This window comes from Manacus vitellinus, unplaced genomic scaffold (genome assembly GCF_001715985.3).
Source record: "Manacus vitellinus isolate BGI_N305 unplaced genomic scaffold, ASM171598v3 scaffold_47_pilon, whole genome shotgun sequence".
In the NCBI taxonomy this organism is placed as follows: domain Eukaryota; kingdom Metazoa; phylum Chordata; class Aves; order Passeriformes; family Pipridae; genus Manacus; species Manacus vitellinus.
Window position 1 is genome coordinate 5918764 of NW_021940585.1, and position 26298 is coordinate 5945061.

Genomic DNA, 26298 nt, shown 5'->3' on the forward strand with positions numbered 1-26298 from the left:
AGGCAGGGCATAGGGCAGCTGCTCAAAGCCACAGGAATGGCTCGTGAGCAGGAAAGCAACTGGTCATGAGAAACAAAACCAGTAACGCTCCTCATGGGACCAGTTTGGCCCAAATCCTGCACAGGAATTTCCCCCAGTGCTCCCTGTTCAGCTTTGTGCAGTGCCAGACCCACCTTCTGCCCTTTTCTGATCCTTAGCTTCAGGTGAGAAAGGTGAGGGTGGGGAAAAAGCATTTTCCTCACCGTTCCTGAGGGGACTTAAGTTTGCTGTTGTCTCTGTTTCAGAGGAGGGCCCACTGCTCCCAGCCCATAAATCCTGATCCCAGGGGAGTTAATTGTAAGTATTTAAATATATATGCATTTTCCCTTCATTAGTTTCCTCTCCCAAGTGACTGGTGACATGAAGAATTGTAATAGCAGTATGTATTTTTAATGCATTTCCTGCAGATTTCTGCAAAGCAGTCTAATTCCTGAGTGGCTTTAACTTGCCAGAAAGGCAGAAGACCTCAGGAGCACTGGTAATAGGCAGGGTGGGTTCTTCTAATCTACTGTTTTAATGAACTCCATCCATCTCTCTGATTAGGATAATCTCATTTATTTTAGCCAAGCCATCTAGCTGAAATCCCAACAGAGGAAATTGGGATTTTGAGTCTTTCAGGGTGAGCACTTGAGTGTCAGGCAGCAAACTCCATAGGGAGATTTCCAATTTGCCCTTTTATCATCTCAGAAATTTGTAACCCTGATGATCACATTGGAAAAGAACCATCTGAGCTACAAATCTGCACCACAAATGGCATTGATGAGGGGCCATGGAGAGTCCATGCAAATCCTCTGCCCTGTTTGAAGGAATTTCCCTAAGAAATCAAACCCAGCCTGGTACAGAGGGCTCAGCTTTCCTAGAAGGCTCCCATTTTCCCAGCAGGAGCAGAGAGAGCTCCACAGCTGGAGCATCCTCACCATAGTAGGAACTCACCATAGTTCCACCACAGTGGAACAGCCACACTTCTGCAACCCCACCGGCACAACTGTGCTGGGCGCAGCAGCAGGGAAGGGCCTGCCAGTGCAAACAGAAACACCTTCCCCATGGAAGAGGAAATGGATTTTTTGTTTAAAAGATGGTGATGTTTTTCCAAGCCTGACAAATATGAAAGTCCCCATTTAAAGGAGTCGAACCAGCAGTGAAACTGGTCACTGTTTGCACACCCACGCACGGCCAGAGGCAGCCGAAAGCAAACTTCCTGGGGTATCCCAATCCAAATGACCTGGGAGCGAAGCACAGTGCCCCAAGCTGTGAGCCACCCTGCTGAGCAGCCACAGAAGGTTCTCTGCAAAATAGCAAACCCAGGCCCAAGAGGAGAGGCAGAGCCCAGCTGGTGTCACAGCCCCCGCTTCCAAATTTGGAGCCTACAAGCTACAGCTGTGGCTGTTAGAAATCAGCCTTCAAGGAGGAGGGCAATGGGGGCAGAAAGCGATAGCAGGTGTTTTGGGAGGGTGTGGAGGGGAGAGCCAGGAGTTTTTCTCTGCCCCATCAGTTAGGAAAGCTATTTTTGCAGGAGCTCCTGGGGCACCAGACAAGGTTTGGATTGTTCCTGTGCTGGATGCTGGTGCAAGTATGTGGGCAGACAGCTGGATCCTGAGGAGCTCCCGGCATCCTGGCAGGCGCATGAAGGGGTGTTGTCCACCTTGTCCAGGTGAGAGGATGTCTTGGTGTTGGGTCTGATTTTGGTTGGGAGTTCTTTGGAGAATTGAGTATCTGGTGCTGTGATGACTCTGGCGTGGGTGTCAAGGCATATATGTGCCCGTTATAAGCCACGTGCTTCACCAATTACTATGGTATCTGTTAATTCCCTGCTTCTGAACTGGTGTGTGACCTTTTCCATGAGACATCCCGTATGCATGACCTGGCTGTTGCCACCTCAGTCACAGTGCACGTGTCCGAGCTGTGGGGACAAACCATTACCCACCCTGTCCAGTCACCTGTGGGCAGTGCCTGGTCTCAGGGTGTTTCAGGCCAATCTGTCATCTGTGTACTTAGGAGATGGGCTGGTGCTGGGTAAACTGAGGCTTGGAGGGGTTTGGCTCACAGCCATGTAGGCAGCCAGGCTAGAGCCCAGGCATCATTGCCAGGAGATGTGCCTGGAGCTGAGGACATGATTCTTGTGCCATCTCACCCCTCTGGATGCCTCTGGACCCGGAACTGCTCTTGGGCCCCACGTGCCAGGTCGCTGCCGGTGCCACTGGCTCTGGGTGATCTTTGTATTTGCTGATTTAATTGTGGGTCGGTGCAGAGCTCGGCTCTGGGGAGGCCCAAACCACACACAGTGCTCGGGTAGGGATTGTGATTGAAAAAAAAAAAGAAAAGTTCAAAGGTGTTTTTGGCTTAATGCGGTTTATCTAGATTGCTTTATGTTCACTAATCTGGATTAACACAAATTCTCTTGGAATGGCTGGCTGGGGAAGGGTTTGCTCAGCTATTCCAACAAGGACAGACTTTTTCAAAAGTGAAAAGTTAGAGCTGGGAAAAAAAAAAAAAAAACCACAAAAAAACAGGTCCTGCCTGGCATGAATACATGCAAGCCCTGCTGCCCACATCCAAGGGCCTCTTTGAGGGCTCGGTGGCCTCAGCCCCTGTGTACTGATCAACCTCCCCTACTGCCACGGGGGATTAATGTCCCCCATTCTTCCTGGGACGATGTGAACCCCTTTTTCAGCCAGTGTGCCAGAGCTGGCACAATTAGTGAACTTCAAGGTAAACTGGAGGTCAAGCCCAGATTTGAAGGTGGTGGTGGGTGTGAGCATGACCCAGGGAGCCATGTGATGTGGGTGACATCCTGGAGAGGCAGGTGATCTCCCCGTCCTCTCCTTTCCCCAGGGCTGGGATTAGGAGAGATTTTACAGCTGAGTGGTTGGCCTCATGGTAAGGTTTGGTTTGCAATGGCTCAGCCCCCCCAAGCCCCTTGTCAAAGAAACTTTTAGGTCTTTCATGGCCAATTTGTATGCCAGCAGGACAGTTCGTGCCTGCTGGCGACCTGTTGCTGGGAGGGACCACACCTTTGCATCTGTAGGGACTTCCCACCTTGAGAACAGGCAGAGAAACACCCAGTGTGGAAACTGGGACTTGTGGACGAGGATTGCAAAGCTCAGCCCGTTGGAGAGGGTTATCTCATGCCTGAGCATTCTCCTGGGATCTGGGCACACTTTCTTGCCTTTTCTAAGCTTCTTGTGCAGCCTCGGGCAGGTCCTTGCACCAGCTGTCAGCCCTTTCCACCAGCTGCCTGTGATCAGGGGTGCTCAGGTGCCGCAGGGAGGGGACTTGAGACCTGTTGGGAAGTGACAGATCAGTTCCACGAAGGACCCAGCTCCAGCTCTTGGCAGCCAGAAGCAGCAGCAGGCAAGCAAAGTGCTCCTGCCAAGCTGGGATGGGAATTGTAAGCAGGACCTGGGCCCTGCCCCAAACCCAGGGGACTCCCTCCTCCCCCTGCCCGTGCAAACACCAGATTAACAATTTGTTTGACGTGTTGTGGCTGGTTAGTCTCTTTGCCTGCTCCCCTGATCAGAGGGAATAAGTGTTGCAGTGTGCAATAGTGTTCATTTCAGGTGAGGGTAAATATAGAAAGGAAAACCTGCTGAGAGCAAGCCATTTATTCCTGCGTTTGGAAGCCTCTGCTCATAAACAGTCAGTCATGCCCATTTGGAAAATCCCAGCATGGTTTTCTTGGCCATCCTAGAAGAACGTTTACTTTCCTGTAGGTTAAGAAGTTTGTTTTAAATAAAAAAAAAAATAATGTCATCTGACTTCCAGCTGCCCTCGGTGTTTGGGGCTTGTTGACACACTAAGCCTGCTCTGTTCTCATGTGAAAGTGGTCTGATGCAGGATCACAGAGGAGATCCTGCAGGGCTTCCCCAGCTGCCCAGGCTGGTGGAACCTTTTTCTTTAGGTTCCCCTTGTTCCCCTGCTTGTGTTGGCCTTGGGATTTTGTCAGATGTTTTAGCCATGAGTGGGGTTAAATCCCCCAGCTTTTGTGGGTGCCAATGGGTGCAGATTCAGGGAGGTGCTAGGGGTGCCTCGAGGGCCCCGTGGCTCAAGAGCCGTGGTCGGGAGGCTGGGGCAGAGGGGTGAACCTGCCGTGCTGAGCTCGAGCTCACACTGGACCAGAAAATCTCTGAGAGTTTTTGGGAGAACCTGCCAAAGGCAGCAGGATGATGCAGGCTGCAGGAGCAACCATCAAACAAGGCAGCAGCCGTGGTCAACCCGTGACCAGCTGCAGTGCAGGGAAGACATCCCAAAGCAGTGTTGTAGGGGGAGGCTGAAGAAGGTGGGGAGGCCCCGGCATGGCCAAGCTCTGCCTCCCTGCTCTGTCCCAAAAGTGGCAGTGAGGAACCTTGCGGGAGGGCGAAGCGGCCGCTCGGGGTTGGACGCCTGCCCTGCCTCGGCCCCGCGGCAGCACCAGACGAGCGGGAGCCAACTCCCACCTCTGAAGTGTTCTGCACTCAATAAGGGTCTCTCCCTGTTTTCTGACAGGCTTTGGATTTGGCTCGGGTTTGCCTTGGTTTCCGAAGGCAAGAGGCAGTTAAGTCTCTTGGAAGAATGAATTAATTAGCAAATGCCTTTGGTCAGGTCAGTGCCCTGAGCAGTGTGCTCATGATTTCAGCAACGTCTCTGCACCGGGTACCCGCTCAGAGAGGCTGCTGTTACCTTTCATACTTCCAGAGCTGTACATGCATCATCCCAGAGGAACCCTTTTCCAAAAAAAAGGGAAAAAGCCTCCCCCAGAATGGGGTATTGACTCTAATGGTGGCGTTTGTGTAAGCAACAAAATATTGACGCAGTTGGCTGGGGTCTGGCTGGGGCTTCTGGAAATAAACTGCTGCCTTGTTAAATTGTAGATGGAAATGCAAGTGGGAAAATGACTGACATCTTACACAAGGCGGGCAAATAAAACCGCTGCTTTACTACGGCGTGAAAAAACTCAGGAATTAATAGGTCTCCTTCTGCTGCAGGGTGTTGGATTTATCCCCAAGTAAGATTCATAAACTATTTTAAGGAGAGAAGTGCTACTTTTAAACATGTGCGTTTGGGTCCTGGAGTTCCCGCGGTGTCACAGTTAACCCCTGCCTTGTCATGGTGTGTGGCCCCAGGGCCAGGGGTGGCAGAGCAGCCCTCCAGAGCCCCGTACAGCCCCCACAGCCCCCTTCCTGGCAGGCACCATTCCAGCCAATGCCCAGACACATCAACACCTGATAAACACAGAAGTTACTTTCAAAGGGTGTTTACGTACAATGTGTCCCCGCAGCTTATGTCAGAAATGTGTTTCAGGCCTTGACCTGGACTCAGAGCTCGATTTTACTGATGTGGGGTGTAAAATGTATTTAAAATAAAACACCTGCTCCAAAGCTGTGTCTGGGATGAACTTGAAGCAGATGCACAGAGCATTGCTGATTCCATCTGGGGTGCAATCCAGTGCCCCCCAAAAGACTCCTTTTGAGTTCAGTAGCTGAAGACCTTTTATCAGGATATCTTCCATGGGAAATGCAATTAACAGAGCTTTAGAGAGTGATACATCGCTTTCCTTTCTACACAAAGCCCCTTCCTTCTCCACCCACACCCTGATGATCTCAGCTGACATACACACACTCGTGTAAAAGCAGGATGAGATAAAAGCTGTAGGGAGTGTGCAGCAAGTGTCCCAGTGGCACAGGGTCCGACTCGCTGGCAGCAGTGACACCAGTGTAATTATACACACTCCAGTCCAATCTCCCAGTAATTATTCTGGAATAAAAGCCTGCCTATTTCTGTAAGACCTTATGTCACTTGGAAAGCTGTTATAAATTTAGCTGGAAAAAGAGACCCTTATTCTGGGATAAGTGTGGTTAGTGGTTAACTGGGGACTGGGCTATTCCTGGCGCTGCCATTGACCTTCCCGATGATGCCGGGTAAGTCACCTCACCTCAGCGTGTGTCACCTTCTCCTGCTGCAAACTGGGAATTACAAACAAGGGCTTTCGCACACAGCGTTTTAGGAAACTCCGTGACACTGGAAAAAAGGTGTCACAGGGTGCAGGCACTCATTTAGTGTTACTTGGTGCTTTTCTACCCACCTTGGAGGCATCTTGATCAAACCATAGGGGAAATGAGGGACGTAGCGTTGGGGACAGGCTGGGTCGCACGAGCCTGGGCTGTTGGCATGTCGCTGGGAATACTGTGTTTTCCTCTCTGTTTTTAAAAATAGTCTATTCTGTTCCAAGTTGTAGGCTACAGCCCTCACTGGGGCATTGAAATGTCTGGGCTGCTGTTTCTTGGACCCGACACCTTCCAGCGTGCAGGGTGGGACACGGTGCCAGCATCCAACACCCCGCTGCAGCAGGGAGAGGGGGTCCTGCCCCGAATGGGCAGTGTTGTCCTTGTGGACTAGAGGGAAAGGGAAATCTCCCAGTTCACTCTTCTGCCTATAATATCCCTGCCTGATTCAATCACTGCTTCTGCAGGCCCTAAGGGCCTTGGGGAGTTTTGCTTCTCAGCAGCTTCTTCTGCAGCCTCAGAAACACCTTTTGGCTCAGCATCACGCAAGCACGTGCAGTCCGAGCTGGAGACGCAGCTCGTTCCTAGCACATGGCATTGAATTCATGCTAGAGATAGGGAGATTTGTTTCGGAGGGTTTTTTCAGTTCACAGACAGTGCAGGCTGGCTCACAGCCAGAATTTGTCCGTTTGCCAAAGCGGGTGCTGCCTACGGAGCAGCTGGACCAATGTGCTGATGCCGAGGTGAAGGCAGAGCCTGCCCTGGCACATTCCCACAGCCTCCGTCCCTGCACAAGCACTGGAGTGGGGCTCAGTGCTGCTCGGAATTGGGCTCAAGCCAAGGAGGCAGAGGGGAAAAAACCTTTTACAGTCCATTAGTGCTCCCCAGAGCCATTCAGCCTTCTTGTCGTAAAAGTGGTGGAAGCCACAGAAACATTGTGGCTGGTCTGCAGAAGAAGCTGGTCTGCAGAAGATGCCAGCCCGCCTCCTGGCTCCACGTACCTTCCCAGGAGCTTTGTCAGAGCCACTGGCTCTCTCGTCAGCTCTGGCTGCTGGAATTCCCTCGGGGAAAAAACTGATGAGGGCTGGTCCCCTGTCCATCCCAAGGTTCCCCAGCAAAATGTACATGGGAGGGTTCCAAGTGCAAATGTGTGTGTGCTAATGGGAACTGAATTGCCTCTTGCCCCGAAGCCTTGCAGCTTGAGGAAAACAAGACAGGGGCTAGGAATGACCTCATATCGCCTCCCAGGGAATGTTTTGCCAGATGAAGGGGGGAGAGGCAGCATCAAGAGAGCACAATGTATGTATCTCTCTCCCTGTGTAAACATCTCTGTAGCTGCAGAAACCTCTTAAAACCCTGAATGAGAGGAGAACAGCTGCTTTGATCTGTGGATGTGGTTGTTGTTTTCTGAGTGCAGATCCGTTCTTTTTTTAATTTTGCTTCAAATTAAAAAAATGCCTGTTGTGATCTTTTGCTTTTATTTCTTGGCGAGGGACTGGAGTGTGGTGCAGTAAATTTTCATGACTCCCCATGTAACCGTTTCAGCATGGCTGACAATTCCTTGCTGGCTCTTCAGCGCCGCAGCACAATGGGCCGAATCTTCTGGCCCTACATGAAGCCAAAGCAAATGGATTTTGCCCAGAAGTGCACAACGGGGAGTGGAGGCAGCGGGGAGGAGAGTCCTGCCACCTCCTTCCCTGCCACACATGCACACACACACACTCACAAGGCTCGGGCTGGCAGGGTTGTCCCAGTGCCTGTGAAGGCCTTCAGAGAGGGCTCCCTGGAACAGATCCATGCCAGCTCCGCGTGGCAGCAGCAGGAGCTGGTGAGGAGCCATCAGGGCTGTCCTGCAGGTGATTCAGGTGTGATTCATGGCCTTCTGTCCAGACTCCGTGTGTGATCTCGGGAGTCTCCATCTGCCTGACTTTCCCCATCTGTGCATGGGGCAGGGGGACACCCCTGTACTTGGAGGGGCACCGCAGCGTGCACAGCCCTGACGCCTCTGTCGGCCCTTCGGCCGCTTGACCAGGCAGCATGTTTTGGGAAGAAAGCAAGATCATATAATATTTTAGTGCGTTCCTGGTCAGCAGCAGCTCACCCCAACCCTGCTGCTTTGCTGTGGTGCTTTGCAAGCCCGTTGGAGGAGCGAGATGTGGGTGTCAGCCCCTTGGCTCGCGTGGCATGAGCAAGGCTTCTGCTGGCCAAGGATCTGCCTTCAAGGGCAAGACCCACTTCCCCCAGTGCAAGGCACTGGTTTAACTGGGAGCACTTGGCTGGAGACTAGTCTCCACTGAGGCAGCCTGGGCACAAGTGAGGAGGTTTGCTCATCCCCCCATGCTGTCACGTGGCTGCCTGGTGTTTTGGTGTTTTAATTACACACGGTCCTGTGTATTTAAGGCTGGTTTATGGGTGTTTATACTAATGCGTAAACCTGCAATTTAGAAGCTCAATTATAAATCAACATTGCTGAAGGTCTTGTTCCTCCTGCCGAGAGATTGGTCTCCAGATTTAGAGGACAGGTTAGAGGGAAAAAAAGGAGGACTGTTTAGTTTTCCTCTGGTTATGATGATAAAGATCACAGGATGGGGTGCGAGGTGCGGTGGCAGGCACAGGGTCTGCCGGCGTAACCCAGCGCAGAGTTTCCATTTTGACTCTGCTCTTGCAACAGCCATAAGAGACTCGTGTTTATGCAGCAAATCCCAGCCCGGAAAGAAAAGCAGAGTGATGCTCGTGGGAGGGTGGTGGCACCCCACTAAGGATGGTCTCAGCTCGTGCCAGGATGTGGAATGCAAGGACCAGGGCTCCTTCCCACTCAGCACAGTACGAGAGGAGCCTTCATCCCCAGGAGCTCCTGGCACAGACTGGAGCTGGCTTCCTCCAGTGGCAGTGCCAAGCGGGATAGCACATTCCCACTGGTCATGGTCCTCTCCCAGTACATCCTAAGGACAACACCTCTGCATTCGTACTTTTATGTGTAAAACTCTTTTGCAACTTTACTAATCACTCATCCCACGCCTTTGCCCTTTCCCGGCTGCCCTGGAGCCTGGCTGTACCAGGGATGGGTTTGCATTACTGGTGTGGCTCAGGGGAGCAGACCTGCTCCTGCAAACCCCCTCTCAAAGGGAAGGTCCCCATCCAATGAGGGCAGCCCAAGGAGGGATGTTTTTCTGGGGAAAGAATGACTAGACCCAGGGACTCCTCAGCATCCTCCTATCCAGCTGCAGACCCTCCTCTATGCAGCGGGAGCCTTGGCTAGGTTGGATATTTTCCATTGCCTACAGCCCCCTGTCGTATCTTTAGGTGTTATTAGGACAAAAGGGGGTACAGGAGGGTGCAGGGGCAGCATGGTGGGCTGGGAGGAGCCCATGGGCAGGATGACCCTGTGGGCATGGTGGCTGCTGCGGCTGTGGGACCCTGTATCCCTGGACAGGTGGAATCACTGCACACCTTCCTCCTGGTCATGGAGTGGGGCAGGGGTCCCCCTGCCTGCCTGGGGTGCCCCCAGCTGCAGAAGGCCAGGCTATGAGAAGCTCCCACAAGCAAACAAAATCCCTCAAATATTTCAGAATGGTCTTTTTCTTCTCCCTCCACCCTTATTTTCAGTCCCTCCTCCCACCTTTCCCTGCAGCCAGCAGAGCTACTCTCTGGCCCTGCTTTCCCCTGGCCCACAACTCTGAGATGCTCCCGCAGCTGCCAAGCCCAGCCGGGTTGTGCCATCTGCAAGCTCTTGGGTTTTTTTCTTATATATATTTTTTTCTTTCCCCTTTTCTTGTCCACCCCTTGCCTTTTCTCATTCCATAAGCCTCCCCCGGCACCCCTCCCCTTGCCACCACCTCAAGCCCTCGGCTGGCCAAGGGGCTGCGAGGTGCCGGGTGGGTCTGGGGGTTGCGGGGGGCTTTGCATTGATGCATTGATCGCCCATGGTCTCCGCCTGACCTCCCTGCTCCCAGGGAAGCAGTCTCCATGGCTACTGGCCCTTCTCCTTCAGCGCAGACTGTAAATTCCTGCAGGCAAAGCCCAGCCTTGGGGGTGCGAGGGGGGGAGCCGGGAAGGAGTAACCAAAGCCAAATAGAAAGAAAGAAAGAAAGAAAGGCTGGGAGAGAGAAAAAGGGCGTTGCTTGGATGGGGCTCTCCTTTCCACTCCCCTTTCCCAGGTCCCCAGCACCAGGGCAAGGCGCCTGCTTCCCCCCTTCAGTGCTGCTGCTGCTTGCTTGCTGCTGCTGCTGCTGCTGCTGCTGCTCTTGCAAAACTGGAATTGGCTGGGATTATTTAAGGAAAAAAAAAAGGAGAAGGGATCAGAGCAGCCGCCAGAGAGAGGGCGATAGAGTCCACTTTCCTCCAACTGCCCTGGGTCTCCCTCCCTCGCTCTCTTCTCTTCAGCAACACCAAGAGCCCCAAACTGAACCCAAAGCAGCTTTTTCCATCAGTTCAGTTCCCTTCCCTTCCTCTGTCTCACACACGGCAAGGAGAGACCCCCTTCCTCCCCTTGATTTTCCTTTGCATGCTCAGCCCCTTGTTTCCTTTAAAGCACTAGAAATCCCCCTTCTTGCCCCCGCTCCTCCCTGCAGACTGGGATTGCAATGGGAGCTTTGCAGATTGCTGGATTTTCCATCCTTTTCTTTCTCCTCCACTCTGGAAACACTCTGGCAAATAAAGCCAGTCAAGGTAAGAGAAAATCTTCCCTGCTTGAAGGTTTACTGTTTGATGTGTGGATTGGGCAGCCGGATCTCCTCCTTAGAGCTGGGGTTTAAGTGCAGGCTGGAGAAGGCAGCAGCAGTAACAACAAACAGTGGAGGGGATTTTAAATGTCGCTTCCAGATATTCTCTCCTACTGCCTTGGACTGGGGTTGGGTTTGTAAACTCTTTAATGAGTTGCATTTCTTAGACTTCAGGGTTTTTTTGTTTGGACTCTTTATCTCAAGGCAGGGAGTGCAGAGGCAGAAAATTAGGGTGGGCAAACAAGTCTGCACCCATCACAGGGAAAATATGGCTGTTTGGAGGGGCTTAGGGGGGCTCTGCTGGTTTCGGTGTCTGTGAGAGGGGGCTGAGCAGGGCGGTGCAGGCAGGGAGGCTGCCCCGGGCTGGGCTGGAGGGCAGGGATGGCGGAGCGGGCGTCGATAACGCCGGGAGGCTGCATCTGTGCTCAGGGGCTTTACATCGGCGTGGGGGAATCTCAGATGTTGGCTCCAGGGGTGTGGGCAGCAGAAAACTTCGGGGAGCTGAGCACAGCAAAGCCTGAAAAATAAGGGAGCTCTTTCCCTGTCTCTTGGAAAGAGAGGTACATCCCATCCTTATCAACTTCGGGCTTTTCTGTTTCACCACTCCCGTGTTGAACCAGAGCCTCCCCTTCACAGACGTACACACAGAGCTTTATGTATGGTCTGTCTATACCTTCGCTTTTCTATAGCACCTCTATATTTAGCTCGGATTTTTTCTATACACACGCGCGGGAGTGCGCGCGCACACACGGGCACACACAGCCCTATACATGATGGTGTTGGCTGCCTCAAAGGGGGTTTTCTCCTTAATTCGCCACTATCTGTACCATCTGTTGGGTTTTCTCTTTTCTTTCCGTAGCACTTACAGTATGTAGGATTTCTCCAGCCCGGCTCTGGCTGTGCTGTTGTGGCAGCTGCGTGTTTGTGCGTACGGCAAGGTTAAATAGCGTGTGAATGAAATCTCAGAGCCCAGAATATAATGAAAGATCTCTTATAGGCGGATTCCAGCCATGCGCAGGGTCACCCGAGCCCTGTCACCGACAAAGTTAGAAGGAATTTCAAGGCTATTGTCTTATCTGGCTCAAAGTGTTTCTAAAACAATAGGCGACTTTTCAGGAGGGCAGCCTGGGCAAGCAGGAGAGATTTTCCAGGGCAAAGGTTTGGTAAGAAGACATCCAGCTTCACGTGAAGCTTTATGATTTAGGCACAGAAAGGAATGCTTAGGTTTTTATCCCCCCTCAAATTATCTTGAGTGTATGCATTGCTTTCATTTCTTATCATAATATTTATTTATTAAGGCCTTTTGGTTTCCAGTTCCATTTAAGCCTGAGCCAGAGTTGCATTAAAATAGCAAAGTGAAATTCCATCGTGCAGAGACTTGACAGATCCCTTCAGGGAAGGAGAGGGGTGGAGTGGGGGTGGAGAGAGGTGAGCTCAATCCTGCACCGGGGTGCATGCTCATGTGTGCCTGGGACGGTGCTGTCTCCTCCTGGTCCTGCACAGGCACCGAGCTGCCCCTGGGTGTCCGGCCACTTGGCAGCCAGGGGAGTTGTGGTGGGGAATTAATCCCCAAGGCTGCTGCTGGGGGATTCTGTGGGCTGGGGAGGGGGAAGCAGCTGCAGAGGGGAGAAGGTTGGTGCCCGTGGGCATGCAAGGACTCTGGGCAGGGATGGACCCGATCCTGATCCTTTTTGGATGAGACTGAACTCATGGGCATCATTAGGGCATCACTGATGACAGGTACAACCTGTGCCTTTCCTCGGAACTTGCTGTTGCCTGGTTTCCTGCCAGCATCACTGAGCTCCTCAAAGCTGCCCTGTGCATCTGGGACATGTCTCAGCAGAATATTTCTGAAAAGCATCAGCACCCCCACATATGTGCTGGGCGATGCCCCAAGGATGGGGACACATCACCCCGAAGCCTTTGCCCTTTTGGGGACAGCCACTCTGACCAGGTGACTGTCACAGGCTGGGAAGGGCTCCTCTCCCGTTGGATTGCCTTGTCTTCCTGGGATAACGTTGTGCCATGGGTCAGGCTTGCTGGCTCATTTCTTGCACTGAATTACCCCAGAAAGTTTAGTCTGTGGGGAAGGAAGGATTTAGAGAACCGGCTGCTGGGCCTGGAGGGTGTCTGCCAGCAGACCTGTCTGGCTGCAGGGTCAGCTTAGGGCTAGGAAAGCTTTCAAGAGGAGTACTGGCAATATAAATCTAAGTAACCACAGGGAGGCTGCTGACATGCATTCACAGCTGGGATGGACTCTCTCTTGGTCCCCCAGTCCAAGCTGCCCAAACACTGCCATGCCCACTGCTCCCCTGGGTTTTGGACAGATAATGTCACCCCCAGTGTCTCAGCCCCTTGTCTGTCAGTCCATCTCACAGCCTGCCAGGCAGAGGAGCTTGTCCTGAGCTCTTCTCTCAGCAGAGCAGTGTGCTTGCCCACTGCCTGCCAGCATCTGTCCCTCCCTGTGCCCTGGGACAGCCGAGCCCAGGGACTTGCAGCTCTGCAGCCTCCTCTTGTACCAGGCAGCACCGGCCCCTCTGGCAGCACCCCCATCACTGGGGACATGTACCAGGATTTGCCACTTCTCCCTGCAACTAATTGCACATGCCCTCAGATGATGCCAGGGCATGGGGCTGGGAGGGAGATGCAGCATTTCCCTGGGGGACCTCAGCACTCCAGTTTGTAGCCTCTGGCACTCCCACAGACCCAGTGCAGGGTTCTGTGTGGGACTGGGGCCCCAGTCCAACCTGCTGGTCACTCAGTGGTCACCCGTGGGTAACGCCAGCCCTTTTGGTGCTGGTGGATGGAGCCACCATCCCATGTGAGGGGCCAGTGTCAGTGGGATGCACCTGCAGAGCCTACGCCACCAGGGATTATTTTTTAAATATTTTTTTAAGGAGTCTAAAATTTTCCAATTGCAGTGTGGAGATGGTGTTTGATTCTCCTCCCATTGCCGCCAAACCTCCTCCCCCTTGGCCTCTGCCTTCCTCCCTCTCCGGCATTCACAGTGTGCGACTGTTGTGCCTGTCCCCTCCACCCCGCTGAAATATGAAATGTAAAACTGTAAACATTTCACATACACAGTTCAAAGGAGATCTTTGACTGAGGGCGTCTAACGTGCCTGTACTGAGATTAAAAAGGGGAGGGGGTGGGTACAAGGAGGGAAGAAGAGTTTTTTTATAACTGCCAACTGGAGTATAAATATTCAGACACCTTGAGTCTTCCAGTGTCGATGTATTGCTGTCTCCAAACTGCTAGGGTCTTTTTCCTTTTATTTTTATAGAGATTTTTCCTTTGCAGACAGTCACACTAGAGTAATCCATTTAGGAAAAAAACATGCATGAATGACCTTAACCTTCACTTCCAAAATTATAAGTCCCCCGAGAAGCTTTAGGAGAAGCCTGGGATGGCAAATAAGGTTTGCTCTGTCTGGTGGTGCTGGAGGATGTCCGGCCACGTTCCGGGGAGGCCATCTCCCTGCTGGGGATCTTGCAGTTGCTACTCCCAGAGCAAAAACCAAACAAACACATTTTTTAAAGCAAGGCTTGATCAGCCTGATAAGCCAAAGAAACAACAACAGCAATGACAATTCCCCAGGGAGATGAACATGCTGCTGGTGGGGAGCATCAAACCCTTCATGGGGAAATGGTGACAGAATTGGGCTGAAGCGACCAGGGTTAGCACAAGGAGGTGAGATGGAGATGCAGGGAGCATTTCCAACCCAGAGGGTGGTGATAAAGCTCCAATCCATCAGAACAACCTAAACTAGTGCAGGGAATGGGGATCTTAATCCGTCTCTGCCCTCGTGGGAGTGGGAAGCATCAATGAGAGGAGAAAAAAGCCCCTTTTGGGGCACTGCCATCTTTGGGGAAGCTAAACCCGTTGCAAGGGGTACAGAGCAGGGTCTAGGCATGGGACAATGGGGTGATTAGGCTGGGAACCCTCCAGGTCCTCACTGTGACTTGTGGTTCCTTGTCCTTCATCCGTGCTCCATCATTCCACAGGGCCAAGAGCTGAGACTGCCTCTCCTGTGTCTCACATGCTTTCAGGAGAGCTGGGTGGGTGCATGGGGCACTGGGCTGGTGCGAGGGTCTCTGTCACGTGGTGAGATGCAGATCCCCTCTGACGTGACCTGAGCGCAGGTACCTGCCCAGAGACTGCTGGCACAGCAGGACATCACCCACCACCTGAGTCAGGATCTCTGAGTTCAGATAACACATCTTTGGCCAATTTACAAAAAGCTGCCCACGGGGCATCCTCCTCCCCTCTCCCAGCCCCCGTTCCCTCCCGGGGGCTGCCCGTGGCTGTGCCCCGCTCCCATCCTGCCGTGGCACAGCACGAGTCGCCCTCACGAGCTCCCCGGATGAACAAATGATTAATAAACTGCACCACAGTGTCTGAGGTGGTTATTAATACCCTGGTAAAAAGAGCTACTGAAGTTATAAAGCTTTAATTTGGCATTAAGGCCGAGTGGAAACTCCGCATGTCTGCCAACAGCTACACACACATCCCCATACAGACAGGCCGTTAATATATATGCCCATATGAAAACAAAGAATAAAATTAATCTGAAGAAAAAGCTGAAGAGCTTGCAGAAGAGGGAAAAAGGATGGTGGGTTTGTTTGTTTAGGGATTTTCAGATGGGTTTTTGCTGCCCTGTTTTGCCCCTCTCCTCAAATTTATTGGGACTTTCAGCCTATGGATAAAACCAACTTTTATTATTTTTTTAAAACAAAATAAGGAACTGAGGAAAGAGGCTCAATCCAGGCTCTAAAAATATCCGAGCTGTTGCTCTATCCCCCTGCTTGCTGTGTCGGGGTGTCGTTGGCAGTGTGATGCCGCAGGGTGCAGACATGGGACCCAGGTGCCCCTGGGCTCTGCCAGCGTCTCCCTCGCTGGCCTCAGCCAGAGCCCTGCGGGTGCCTGGTGAGCGCGCCGGTCCCAGGGACGTGGCGGTCCCCCTGCTTTTGGCACACTTGAAATGGCAGTGGCATTGAAACCGTCTGCCTCCGCTGCCTTTGAAATGGAGAATAAAGCTGCAGCTGGAGCGGAACGGGGCCCAACAGCCAGAGCTGGAAAATCCCACCCACAACGGAATAAAAAACATGGCCCAAGGCACAGGGCGAGCACCACAACCTCCTGCCCTTCGCTGCAGCCCCTGGCCATGGCCGTGCCAGGGATGCTCTGGCCCTCTGAGGAGCCCTAATTACCCCAGCACAGTGGGATGGGGAGGTGGGGCCACCGCAGGCGAGACCTGCAGTCCCCAGAGAGACTCAACGTCTTCACCTAAACCAAACTCCCCGCCAGGTGCAAAACTCCCCAGTGCTGGGGATTTGAGGCGCGATGCGCCCATCTGTGCTGCCCTGTTTGGGCTCATTTCAGGCAGCTTGGGGTGAAAAACAGAGGTTTTGATTATTTGTGCAGAGAAGGAATAGAGGGGCTGTAGGGATGCAAGTCTGCTGGGAGCCTGGCAAACCCTCCAAAAATCCCACCTGAATTTGGGAGCTGGACTGAAGCAGGCACCTTGGAGTAGGGGGACAAGCAGGACATACCCCCAGTGAGGACTTTGTGGAAGCAAATAGGGACAGGAACATCAAGAAGGACTTTTTGTTAAAAAAAAATCTTCACTTGGTTTGAATATGAAACTCTTCATGTGGCAGCAGCAGCTCAGAGCACCTGCAGTGAGGCCACGAGCAGCTTTTTGGATGCAGAAAATTCTCCTGCAGGAAAAACAGGCTGTCCTGACAGCAAATCTTCCTTTTCATGGGAAAATGTTGCTTGCATTGACAAAAGTACTAAAAAATTAGTTTTTCAGAGGCTTTTATTTTAATTCACTACATCGTTTCTGAAGGATACTTAGGAGCCAAAACTTCAGCATTCTAAAAATTGGGATCTTCGCCAATCTCGGGATGGCTCCTGGGGTGCCGAGGAGGGTATTTATTCACTCTTCCCACACACGCACACTTTTTTTTTCCTTTTTTTTTTTATAATCCTGTAACCTTTCAGAATGTCTCCAACTTTGGAAAAATGACAGAGTGGAAAATTGATAATGTTTTCTTTTGTACTTTTGCTGCTGTGTAATCTTTCCAAAGTTAGAGAAGTTTTGAAGTTACAGAATGGGGGGGGAAAAGACAGAAAAAAAAAGGTACTATGCATGTACAAGTGGGAAAGGCCCGGCAGTGTGTTCATGGTATTGAGTTTGGAGGTGCAGGAGGAAAAAGAAAGCGGAAATAAAACCCCCAGAAAAGTGAGATTCCTGGCAAAAGGCTGGGAAAGTTTTAAATGATGTGATGTCTGGTGGATGCTTCGTGTTTTGGGTGTTTTTAGGGGAAGGAGATGGGGTCAATGGTTGGTCTGCACTGTTTGGGTGTTGGTTCCCACCCGTATGCCAGGGTGGGTGCCTGGGTGCCACATCCAGCAACTCTCACCTTGGGACCATGGCTGGAAACATCAAGATGTGATTTATAACTCTGGGGGAAGACCTGGAGGGGGGTTCCTGACCACACGGGACCATGACCAGGATCTGCAGGTTCAGTAGATCTCTGGGTCAACATTGGCTTTGTTGCTGTTGAGTCCCTGCACACATCATGGCCAGCACTTGATGTCCCCTCGCGTCCCCCTGCTCCAGCACCACAACCTCCCACCATCCTCCCAGGCTCCTATCACTGGGTTCCAGTGAGGATGCTGGAGCTGGAGGTGAAGTCACTGCCAGTGCTGAACAGCCACGCTCAGCTCCCCGAAGGGACAAGAGCCCCCGGGAGCCCTGGTGCAGGGAGGGCTGCGAGCTGCTCCCCGGCAATGCTGCGGGGTGCTAGGGTGGCCACAGTGTGGTGGCACCGTGGCCAGTGCTGTGGCTGACAGAGGTGACGGTGCCAGCCGGGATCCTGGCGCCCGTCCCCGTGCAATCCCTCCGTCGTCCGCACCGTGGTGGGTCAGCCTCCAGCCGGTGATTAATGGCCCAAGGGAGGCTGTGGTGGCCGCGGGCCATGGCTAATGTCAAATAACAAATATGAATGCGGGCTGTAAATATTTATACAATGCGCAGGCACGTGCCGCCTCCCTGGTGCAGAGACAAAGCTCTCCTACTCCCGGCCGGGTGACTCACATCTCCCAGCAAAGAACCGCCGGGGTGGCCGGGCCAGGGCTCTGGCTGGCGTTCCCGCGGCCGTGGCCCCTGTCCTGCGGGGCTGCTGGCCCGCCCGCCGCTTGCAGGGATGTTTTGTGTCTTGGGGGAGCTCCTGGAGCTCCTCTTAGGGCTGTGAAAAGCAGTTTTTTAAAGACAACTGAGAGCTTTGCAGCCTCACGCTCCTCCTGATGGGGGACTCTCAGGTCCCCCTTCCCTGATGAGATGCTCCCCATCCCTGTGAGAGGAGCTGGAGGCAAACCCTCAGGAGCAGCGCTGGTGCTCCCCGTATGCCAGTGGAGTTGGAGCAGGGAGCCTGGGCTGCTCTGGGAGCCCTGCCCATACCTGATGGGCTGAGGGTGATGCTTAGTCCCCTCTTGCCCCCCAGCAGCCTGACCCCCTCCGGGCATTGGCAGTCAGGGCTCCCTGTCTCCCTTGCTGCCTCACCTGAGCAGCCTCTTTCTCACAAACCTCCACCCCATGTGCCTGAGGCTTTTCCGTTTCCCAAATGCCTTTAAAACCTCCATCCCTGTGGCCTCCTGACATGGCTGCTTGAGGCCATTGCCAGCATGTGGAGCTCTGGCTGTGATGTCCCGGGTACCACAGCGCTGCATCCCAGAGAAGAGGGTTGAGGGGCAAAGGGGGATGGAGGAGATGCAGATTTTGTCTGCGTCCCCAAAGAAGCTTTGATGTTTTCCCCAGTTCTCCCTCCTGTTTCTTGCTTCCCGGCTCCCCGGGGGTAGAGGTCCCTGGCTCTCCCCATCGCTCCTCCTGCCTGTCCTCTTGCAGATGTCGATGAATGCGTGGAGGGCACCGACAACTGCCACATTGATGCCATCTGCCAGAACACTCCCAAGTCCTACAAATGCATCTGCAAGTCCGGCTACACCGGCGACGGGAAGCACTGCAAAGGTAGGGACATGCCATTGCTGCTGGAGCCGGAGCCAGAGCCAGAGCCAGAGCCAGAGCTCTGCTGAGCAGTGACAGCCCTGGCAGGTTGGAGGCTGGCGGTGGCTCATCAGCACCGACTGTCCTTGCTGGTGGTGGTGACAGCCATTGTGTTTGCATGGCTGGGGCTTCCCAGTCCCAGGAGGGTCACCTGGGGCTTGTTTTAAACAAAGCTAGGCTTATTTTCGAGCAGGACTTTCAACTCTGAGGCTGCAGAACTGTGATAGCAGTTAAAACATGACAAACTTCAAAATAAGATCTAGAAATACAGATATAGATGGTAGATATAGATACAGGTATAGATGTAGATATAGATGTAAATGTAGATATCGGTATAGATATAGGTGTAGATCTATATATAAATGCAGTTCAATGGGGAATGGAAAGAAAATGGGCTCCTTGGAGGAGCAGCAGCAGGAAAGCAGGAATGGCGCAGGGGGAAAAATTCCCAGCTTTGCTAGAAGCAGGTCCAGGGTCAGGATGGGCCAAGTACAAATAGCAGAGGGATTAAAGCACTCCAGGAACTGCTGGGCTTTGCCATGGAGGTGAACTGTGCTGCCTCCACCCTGGGAAATCCCATGTGATTCCCAGTGCGCTGCACTGCGCCAAGGCTGTAAGACAGTGTGTTAGCTGGGGGTCCAGGGTCTAGCCTGGGGAGAACGGGAATGTTTTTGCATGGTCTGGAGGAGTTCTGCAAGTGATAACGGAGCTGGGGACCTGCTGGAATAGGCAGAGAGAGCAGAAGACCCCAAGGCACAATATCAGCCGGGGTGCAAACATGCTGGAGGTGGGGAGCAGTACCCATGTGTCAGGTTAGCCACCGGCCCCTGGGGCGGCCCTGCAGCTCTCCTGCCCTCCTTCTCCACAGACGTCGATGAGTGCGAGCGGGAAGACAACGCGGGCTGCGTCCATGAGTGCGTGAACATCCCCGGCAACTACCGCTGCACCTGCTACGACGGCTTCCGCCTGGCGCACGATGGCCACAACTGCTTAGGTGAAGGATGGCAGCTTGTCCCAGCCCCTTGGCAGCTTTGGCAGCTTGGGACCAGCCTGCTAGCTTTCTCTACCAGGCACCTCCTGAGCCCCAACACCCCTAGGGCTGTTGCAGAGCCGGGGAAGCGTGGTGGCACTCCCAGGGCAGTAAGCTAGGTGCTGATGTGTCCTGTACTGCAATGGCTTGCTGGGGACAGGATTGCTCCCCATTACACAGGGATGATGCCAAGGGAGGATGCTCCATAGACTGGGAGGGTTGGGGCAAGGCAGGACTGTGAGGCTTGGGTTTGGGGATGCTGGGTGCGAGCCACGGCCTCCCCACAGCCTCATCCTGCTGTGGTGAGTGGCCGGGCTGGCAGTTCTGCTCCGCTGCCGAGGCAGGACCAGCCAGCAGAGCTCACCCGGGCCCTGCCACTCGCTCCGTTCTTGCTTGAGGTCAGCCCTGCACCTGCCAAAACAGATGAGTTAATAGCAAACATGGTGGAGATGGGAACCAGCAAAGGGACTGGGTAAATAATACCCGGGCCAAGACAAACCCGGCATCTGCCTACGGAGTGGCCGTGCATCCTCCCTGCCACTTCCCACCGTCCCAAACTCCATCCGGCCGCGGCGGAGCCAAAGCTCCCGTCAGAGCCCCGAGGTCCGTTGGGCTGCCCGCGCCCGGCACCCGCTTCCTCCCGCAGCATCCACGGCAGGATCGCCGGGGCACGGGGCCGCCCACCTTCCCTCCGCCTGGAGCTCTTACTATTTTCTAATTAATGTCTGCACAGGGGTCATTAATGAGCTCATCACTTGGAGAAGGAGGAGGGGGAAGGGATTATGGACACATACTTTTTGCATTAACCACCATCACCGGGATCTTTGCAGCCTCCTCGGGGAGGAGGGAGATTTACACAGCTGGGAGGAGGCGCGGGCGGGTGGCCCTGCCTTCCTCTCCCGGGGGAGGATGAGCCCGAGGAGAAGAAAGGAAAGCCGGACTTGGCGAGCCACAGACGTCATGTGTTTACAGAGTTGGGTGGGAGGGGATGGAGATGGCTGGGGAGCAGCCAGGGAAGCAGGGATTGGGGGTGGGGGGCAGCCTGGCTCCCACCTTGAGCCTTTCCTCAGCTCATCCCAGCATCTCATCCCTGATCCTGACATGCTTTGCCCAACCTACCTGCATCCTCTCTTAGAGAAGCAGAGCAAAGCACAGCATCGTGCCCAGGCTTTGCTGGTGCCATGGGCAGGAGCTGAGCTGGAGAGAGGTCAGGGTGCATGCCCACAGGATCCCATCAGCCCCTCCATTTCCCACCCTGGGCAACCTTTTGAACCAGCACAGGAATTCGACTGTCCTGACACGGGCCCTTCTGGCTTCTGCCCATCTCCATTGCATTTAATAAAACAGGTATTAGAGCAGTGGAGTCTCATTTCAGCCATTGGGTTTGAGTGGCTGCCTCCTCATTTTTGAGCGTAGCTGGAAGAAGAAGTTGTGAGACCTTAAGCCTTTGTTCTAAGCGGGGGGATTTGAGGGGAGTTATTGGCATCTGCAGGACATAGTTTGGCTGGGACGAGCCTGGAGGAAGCTGCAAGCCTCCTGCCATTGCAGAGGATGTCCCTTTGTACCTGGCTGCAACACCTCCTTTCCAAGGCAGTGGTTTTGTGGGGTGCTTCTGGGTTCTGCTCCCTGGCAGTTTCCAGCCATAGCTGCAGCTCTGCTTCTATTTCTGAGCATTCCCCCAGGGCTTGCCTGGGGCTGGGACACAGTGTAGGGCACCCACACCCCTCAGGCATCCATCTGTCCATCCATCTCTTTGCCCAAAAGCAAGAGGTTTTGGTGTGTGCCGTGCTGCCTGGGGAGGGGGCCTGTCCTGGGGGGCCGGGGCTGGGAGCCCCCCGTGTGTGTCGTCACTGAGCCGCTGTTCCGGCATTTCCGGTGGGCTCAGCTTTCCCCTCAGCCACAGCTCTGCAATGCTCGAGTTCACAGGACGTTTTCTTTGGCATGGGGCCCCTCACAGAGGGGGCAAGGGGTGGCCACGGCAGAAGTTTGTCTCTGCCTGAACCCGGCGTCTGGTTGCTCTGGCACCTCAGGGCACTGGTGAGTTCAGCTCAGACCACTGTCCCCAAAAACCCTCTGGGGAGAGCAACAGGCCGTTGCTCTTCATTAAATGTGGGATTTGCAAGGCTGGAGCAGGAGTAGCCCAGGGTGAAGGCATTGCTGCCGCCACGGGGCCACATCTCCAGCCCCTTGCAGCCTTGGTTTGTTAAACCAAAACAGGTGTTAGGGCAGCCAAGCGGCTGGGGATGCGAGTCTCCTTACAAGTAATTATCCCTGCTCTGGGCTAAGGTTTCCCAGCTCTCCCTAATGAAGTGCAGGCATCCCCAGCTGGCGACAGGCTCTGAGGGGCTGGGAGTGGGGGCAACCAGCATCCCAGATAAACATCCGTGGTTATCTGGGATGTCCCATCCATGGTTATTTGGGGGTCCCGGGACAAGGAAAAAACCTTTGTCTGTATTCCCTTCTGTAAAACAAGGCCGGATACTTCATGCCCATCAGCTAGGGAAGCTGTATGGTCCCTGCACCCACCCCTTGCTGTGCTTTGCCTTTGTCCCCTGCAGCCCTCAAGCATCCCCCTTTCTTGTAGCTGGGGGGTCACGGATGTAAACCAAAAGTAGTTTACTACCCAGCAGATCTGTCCCACCTTGTCCCCATTGCCTGGGTGTGCCACGGAGCTGTGCTTACCCCCTGCCACTCTCCCTCTGCAGACCTGGACGAGTGCTCAGAGGGCAACGGCGGGTGCCAGCAGACCTGTGTCAACATGATGGGCAGCTACGAGTGCTTCTGCAGGGAGGGGTTCTTCCTCAGCGACAACCAGCACACCTGCATCCAGCGCCCCGAAGGTCAGTGCACAGCAGCTCTGTGCCCCAGGGCACCCTCCATCCCTGCATTTATCGGGCAGGTCTGTCCCCTGTCACCTCTGGCCACCCCTGTGCAGTGCCTGGGTTTGGCTGCTGCTGCTGGGTCATGACCCTTCGTGGTGTGGCAGATTTGAAAGTGAATCTATTATGAGCACACTGGGAGAGGAGGCTGCGAGGTGATAAACATTCTGCAGCAAAACCCTTGCAGGCCCCTTGGTCAGGCACAACAATACTGAATGAAGGACGTTAATCCTATGCCCAGAGCAGTTTATTAATAAATGGAACCTGGAGGTTCTCACACCACCCTGCCAGACTCATCTTCTCCTGCCAGGTCTTGTACAGCACCGAGCCCTTCATCTTGGTATCAGCTCTAAATTGCTGCCGTCTGGAGCAATCTCTTAGCCAAAATAGAAGGAAATGAGAGATTTTTGCATCTCTGCTGATTTTTATCTCCACTGCTTGGCAAAGCAAGCTGAAGGTTTTTGCTTTCCTCTTCCCCCTTCCCAGCTGTGTTGGTCACTCTGGCTCCCCGGGAATCTTGCCCAGCCTAGGATGGCTCAGCAGCCACAGTGGCATCTCCCGTGTCCCCAGCCCTCTGTGTCTGGGAGGGATGAGCTGTCTGCTTCTTCCTCCTGGTGCTGCAGTGGGTGGCCCCACTGAGGAAAGGGATGCAGATGCTGTGTTTTGAGTCAGTGGGATTTAAAGCCACCTTGAGGTGTGGGAGCAAGGTCTCACCCAAGGTGGGAGGGAATCAAAGGTTGAAGGCTCCTAGGTAGTTTTGTCCCCCTTCTCGAGCAGCTCTGTGTCAGGAGAAGCTGCCCGTTGAGGCTGCCCAGGGTTAACCTGTTCCCCCAAGATCCTCACTGACAAGGTTTTCCCCTCATTGCCCCCATCGTCCCATCCCATCCCACCTCAGACATGCTTCTGCCACTGCTGACCAGTGCCAGCAGCTTTTGGAGCATTTCTTTGCTTCCTTTTCTCTTTTAGAAGGAATGAACTGCATGAACAAGAACCACGGCTGCGCCCACATCTGCCGGGAGACCCCCAAGGGGGGCATCGCCTGTGAGTGCCGCCCTGGCTTCGAGCTCACCAAGAACCAACGTGACTGCAAATGTAAGGAGCACTCTGGGGCTGGAGATACAGCCTCCTGGAGACCCCCTAACCCCGTCCTCATGATACAAACACCTCCTGTCCCTGCAGCAAAGCCCTGATCCCCCGGTAGCAATTGATTCATCAAACCTGAAGCCCAGCATGCCCAGCTTTGCCTCTGTTCCCTTACGGACAGTATTCCTGGCACTCCTCTCTGCCATCAGATGTTCTGTCCTTACATGACCAGGCTGAAATGGCAGTTAAAGGGGTCCCAGAGACACAGCATCCCCTGTCCCAGTGTTTCACTTTCTGAAGGGGAGGTGAACAAGGAGAATGCAATCGGCACGTGAGGAGTGCAAGAATCCTCTTCCTGGGGGTCGTGGTGCTCTCAGCTCATCTGATCTCCTGCCAGCATTCCGCTGGCACTGCCAGGGTTATTAAATAGATATATATGTGTTTATGCAATTATTTTTATTTTGTTTCTCATTTGCTGTCTGCAGCGAACATGTAAAATCGCTGATGAAATGGAGTTTTAATCCTAGGAGCCTATTTTCTCTCTAATCTAAATGAACAGCAAACCTTGCCCCCAGGGGAGGGCTGGGAGGGATTCCCAGAAGATCCTGAGTCATTCCAGAGCTCAGGAAAGTCTCACCCTTCCCCTGTAACACCAGATTCAGGGTCAGGGGCAACCAGCCCACTGGTCCCCTTTGCTCAGTCTCCACTAGTGGCATTTAGCAGATATGAAAAAGGAAGACGTGAGAAACCACACAACAGTTTGCATCTGCCGAGATCCCACAGGGAAAGTGAAGGGCTTTAGGAATTATCCGTGAGGGAGGGAAGTCTCCGAGGGTACGGACGAGGTGTTCCCAAGCCATTTTTATGCACCACATGGGGATGCCAGGCAGGGAGGAAGGAGCTGGGGCCGTGGTGACGCCGGTGCTTTGCTTCCACAGTGACCTGCAACTACGGGAACGGGGGTTGCCAACACACCTGCGACGACACCGACCAGGGGCCCAAGTGTGGCTGCCACGTCAAGTTCCTGCTCCACTCCGACGGGGTGACCTGCATAGGTAAGTCAGACCATTGGCCACGGGGACGTGGGGCAGGGTGCAGGATGGCTCGTCCTCCTCCCTGGGTGGTTTGTCCTGGGCCTGCTGAAGGGTTTATCCCAAGCTTTGGGAATGCAGCATTTCCTTTTGCTGAGACTGGGGAAGCTCAGTGTGTATGTGAGGGGTGCTGTGGCACCCACAGGTGCAGGGATATGTTGCTGCTCAACCACCAGGAGCAGAAGTGACCAGGGGATGCTTGAAGGGACATCTGGGGACAGGTCACTGCTGGGGTGTGGACAGGGGTCCCTGCCTGCCTCCATGCTGCTGGAGGGAGAGCAGTAAGGATATCCCCATGCCAGAAATTGTTACTGTTGCTGTCACCAGCAGCTTTTGAGGAGGGACGTGGAGAGGACAGGTTTGGCCACAGCAATCTGTTCCAACTTGGCACTGCGTGGCCTTGGCCCAGGAACAATTGTCTTGCAAAAAAAAAAACCAAAACCCCAACAACCTGACAACTCAACCACCCCAGAATTGTCCTTTTCCTGTGTGTGTTTTCAAATTGTAGAACATCAAACAGAGATAGAAGTTTTACTGGTTTCATATGCTTGTGCTGTTTAACAGCTGCTTTGATTTAAAAAATGTTATATTTGGGGAGTGATTAAGTCCACAAATTGCTTGAGATGTTTGAGTTCTTATTGCAAAATGAAAAAGAAAGCAAGAGAGATTTTGGCTCCCTGTGTCCCTGCTGTGCCTGAACAGAAAACCCTCTGCACTTTGCACAGATGACTCTGTCCTCAGGGCAAACGGCAGTGGAGCCCCCGAGCCCTGCCTGCTCCCAGCCGCCTTGAGGGGTGTCTGGGGCTGAGCCCCCAGCAAAGGCCCCCTGCCCGTCAGCTCACTGCTGCCTTAATGTCACCGTTGTCCCCCAGCCCACTCCCAGGATGGATCCCAGTCCCTCCTGGCTGCTGGCAGGGGCTCGCAGCCCCTGGTCCCCGCCGTCCTCGGGTTTGCGTCCTGTCCCCAGGGGGTTGTTGCTGTGCCCAGGTGGGCAGAGCTCCTCCAACAGGGTCCTTGGGACCCCGGGGTGCATCAGCTGGTGTGTTCCTCCTGGATGGAGGGCTCTGTGCGTGGTGTCTGTGTTGGTGCAAGGACTTGGGCAGGTTTGGGACCAATGATGCTCCTGACCTGCTGGGCATGGCTGGGGGCAGCAGCTCTCCAAAGCATCCTTTAATTTGGGGGATGCTTGAGAGTGGTCTGTTTACTGGGGGTTCTCTGCAGTCATACCCTGGGTACCACAGGTGTGATGGTGAGATTTGGGGTTTTCCAAAATCACTCATCCTTATGGCCTTGGCCAGAATCTCCCTCTTTGTCCCCACACCCTGCAGCGTATCTGCTAGGGATATATCTCCCACCAGAGACAGCACATCCCTGTGAGCTCTCCCCTTGTCCACCTTCCCAGGGCA

The 26298-nt window shown here is 53.7% G+C and overlaps 1 protein-coding gene across 6 annotated transcripts in view; it reads left to right on the forward strand.

Annotated features, from left to right (window-relative positions):
* Positions 1-446: 446 nt before the first annotated feature.
* Positions 447-26298, forward strand: part of SCUBE3 (signal peptide, CUB domain and EGF like domain containing 3) — a 40204-nt gene continuing 14352 nt past the window's right edge. For 4 of the 6 annotated variants that reach the window (XM_018079710.2, XM_008934326.3, XM_018079715.2 and 1 more), the window contains exons 1-6: positions 10384-10685; positions 18651-18773; positions 19678-19803; positions 22545-22679; positions 23685-23810; positions 24740-24856. In XM_018079710.2, the coding sequence (XP_017935199.1) occupies positions 10601-10685; positions 18651-18773; positions 19678-19803; positions 22545-22679; positions 23685-23810; positions 24740-24856 (712 nt within the window). In that variant the 5' untranslated portion in view covers positions 10384-10600. Of the gene's footprint in view, positions 530-1539; positions 1691-10383; positions 10686-18650; positions 18774-19677; positions 19804-22544; positions 22680-23684; positions 23811-24739; positions 24857-26298 lie in introns of those variants that run through there. The other 2 variants (XM_029962552.1, XM_029962553.1) reach the window with 2 other exon arrangements.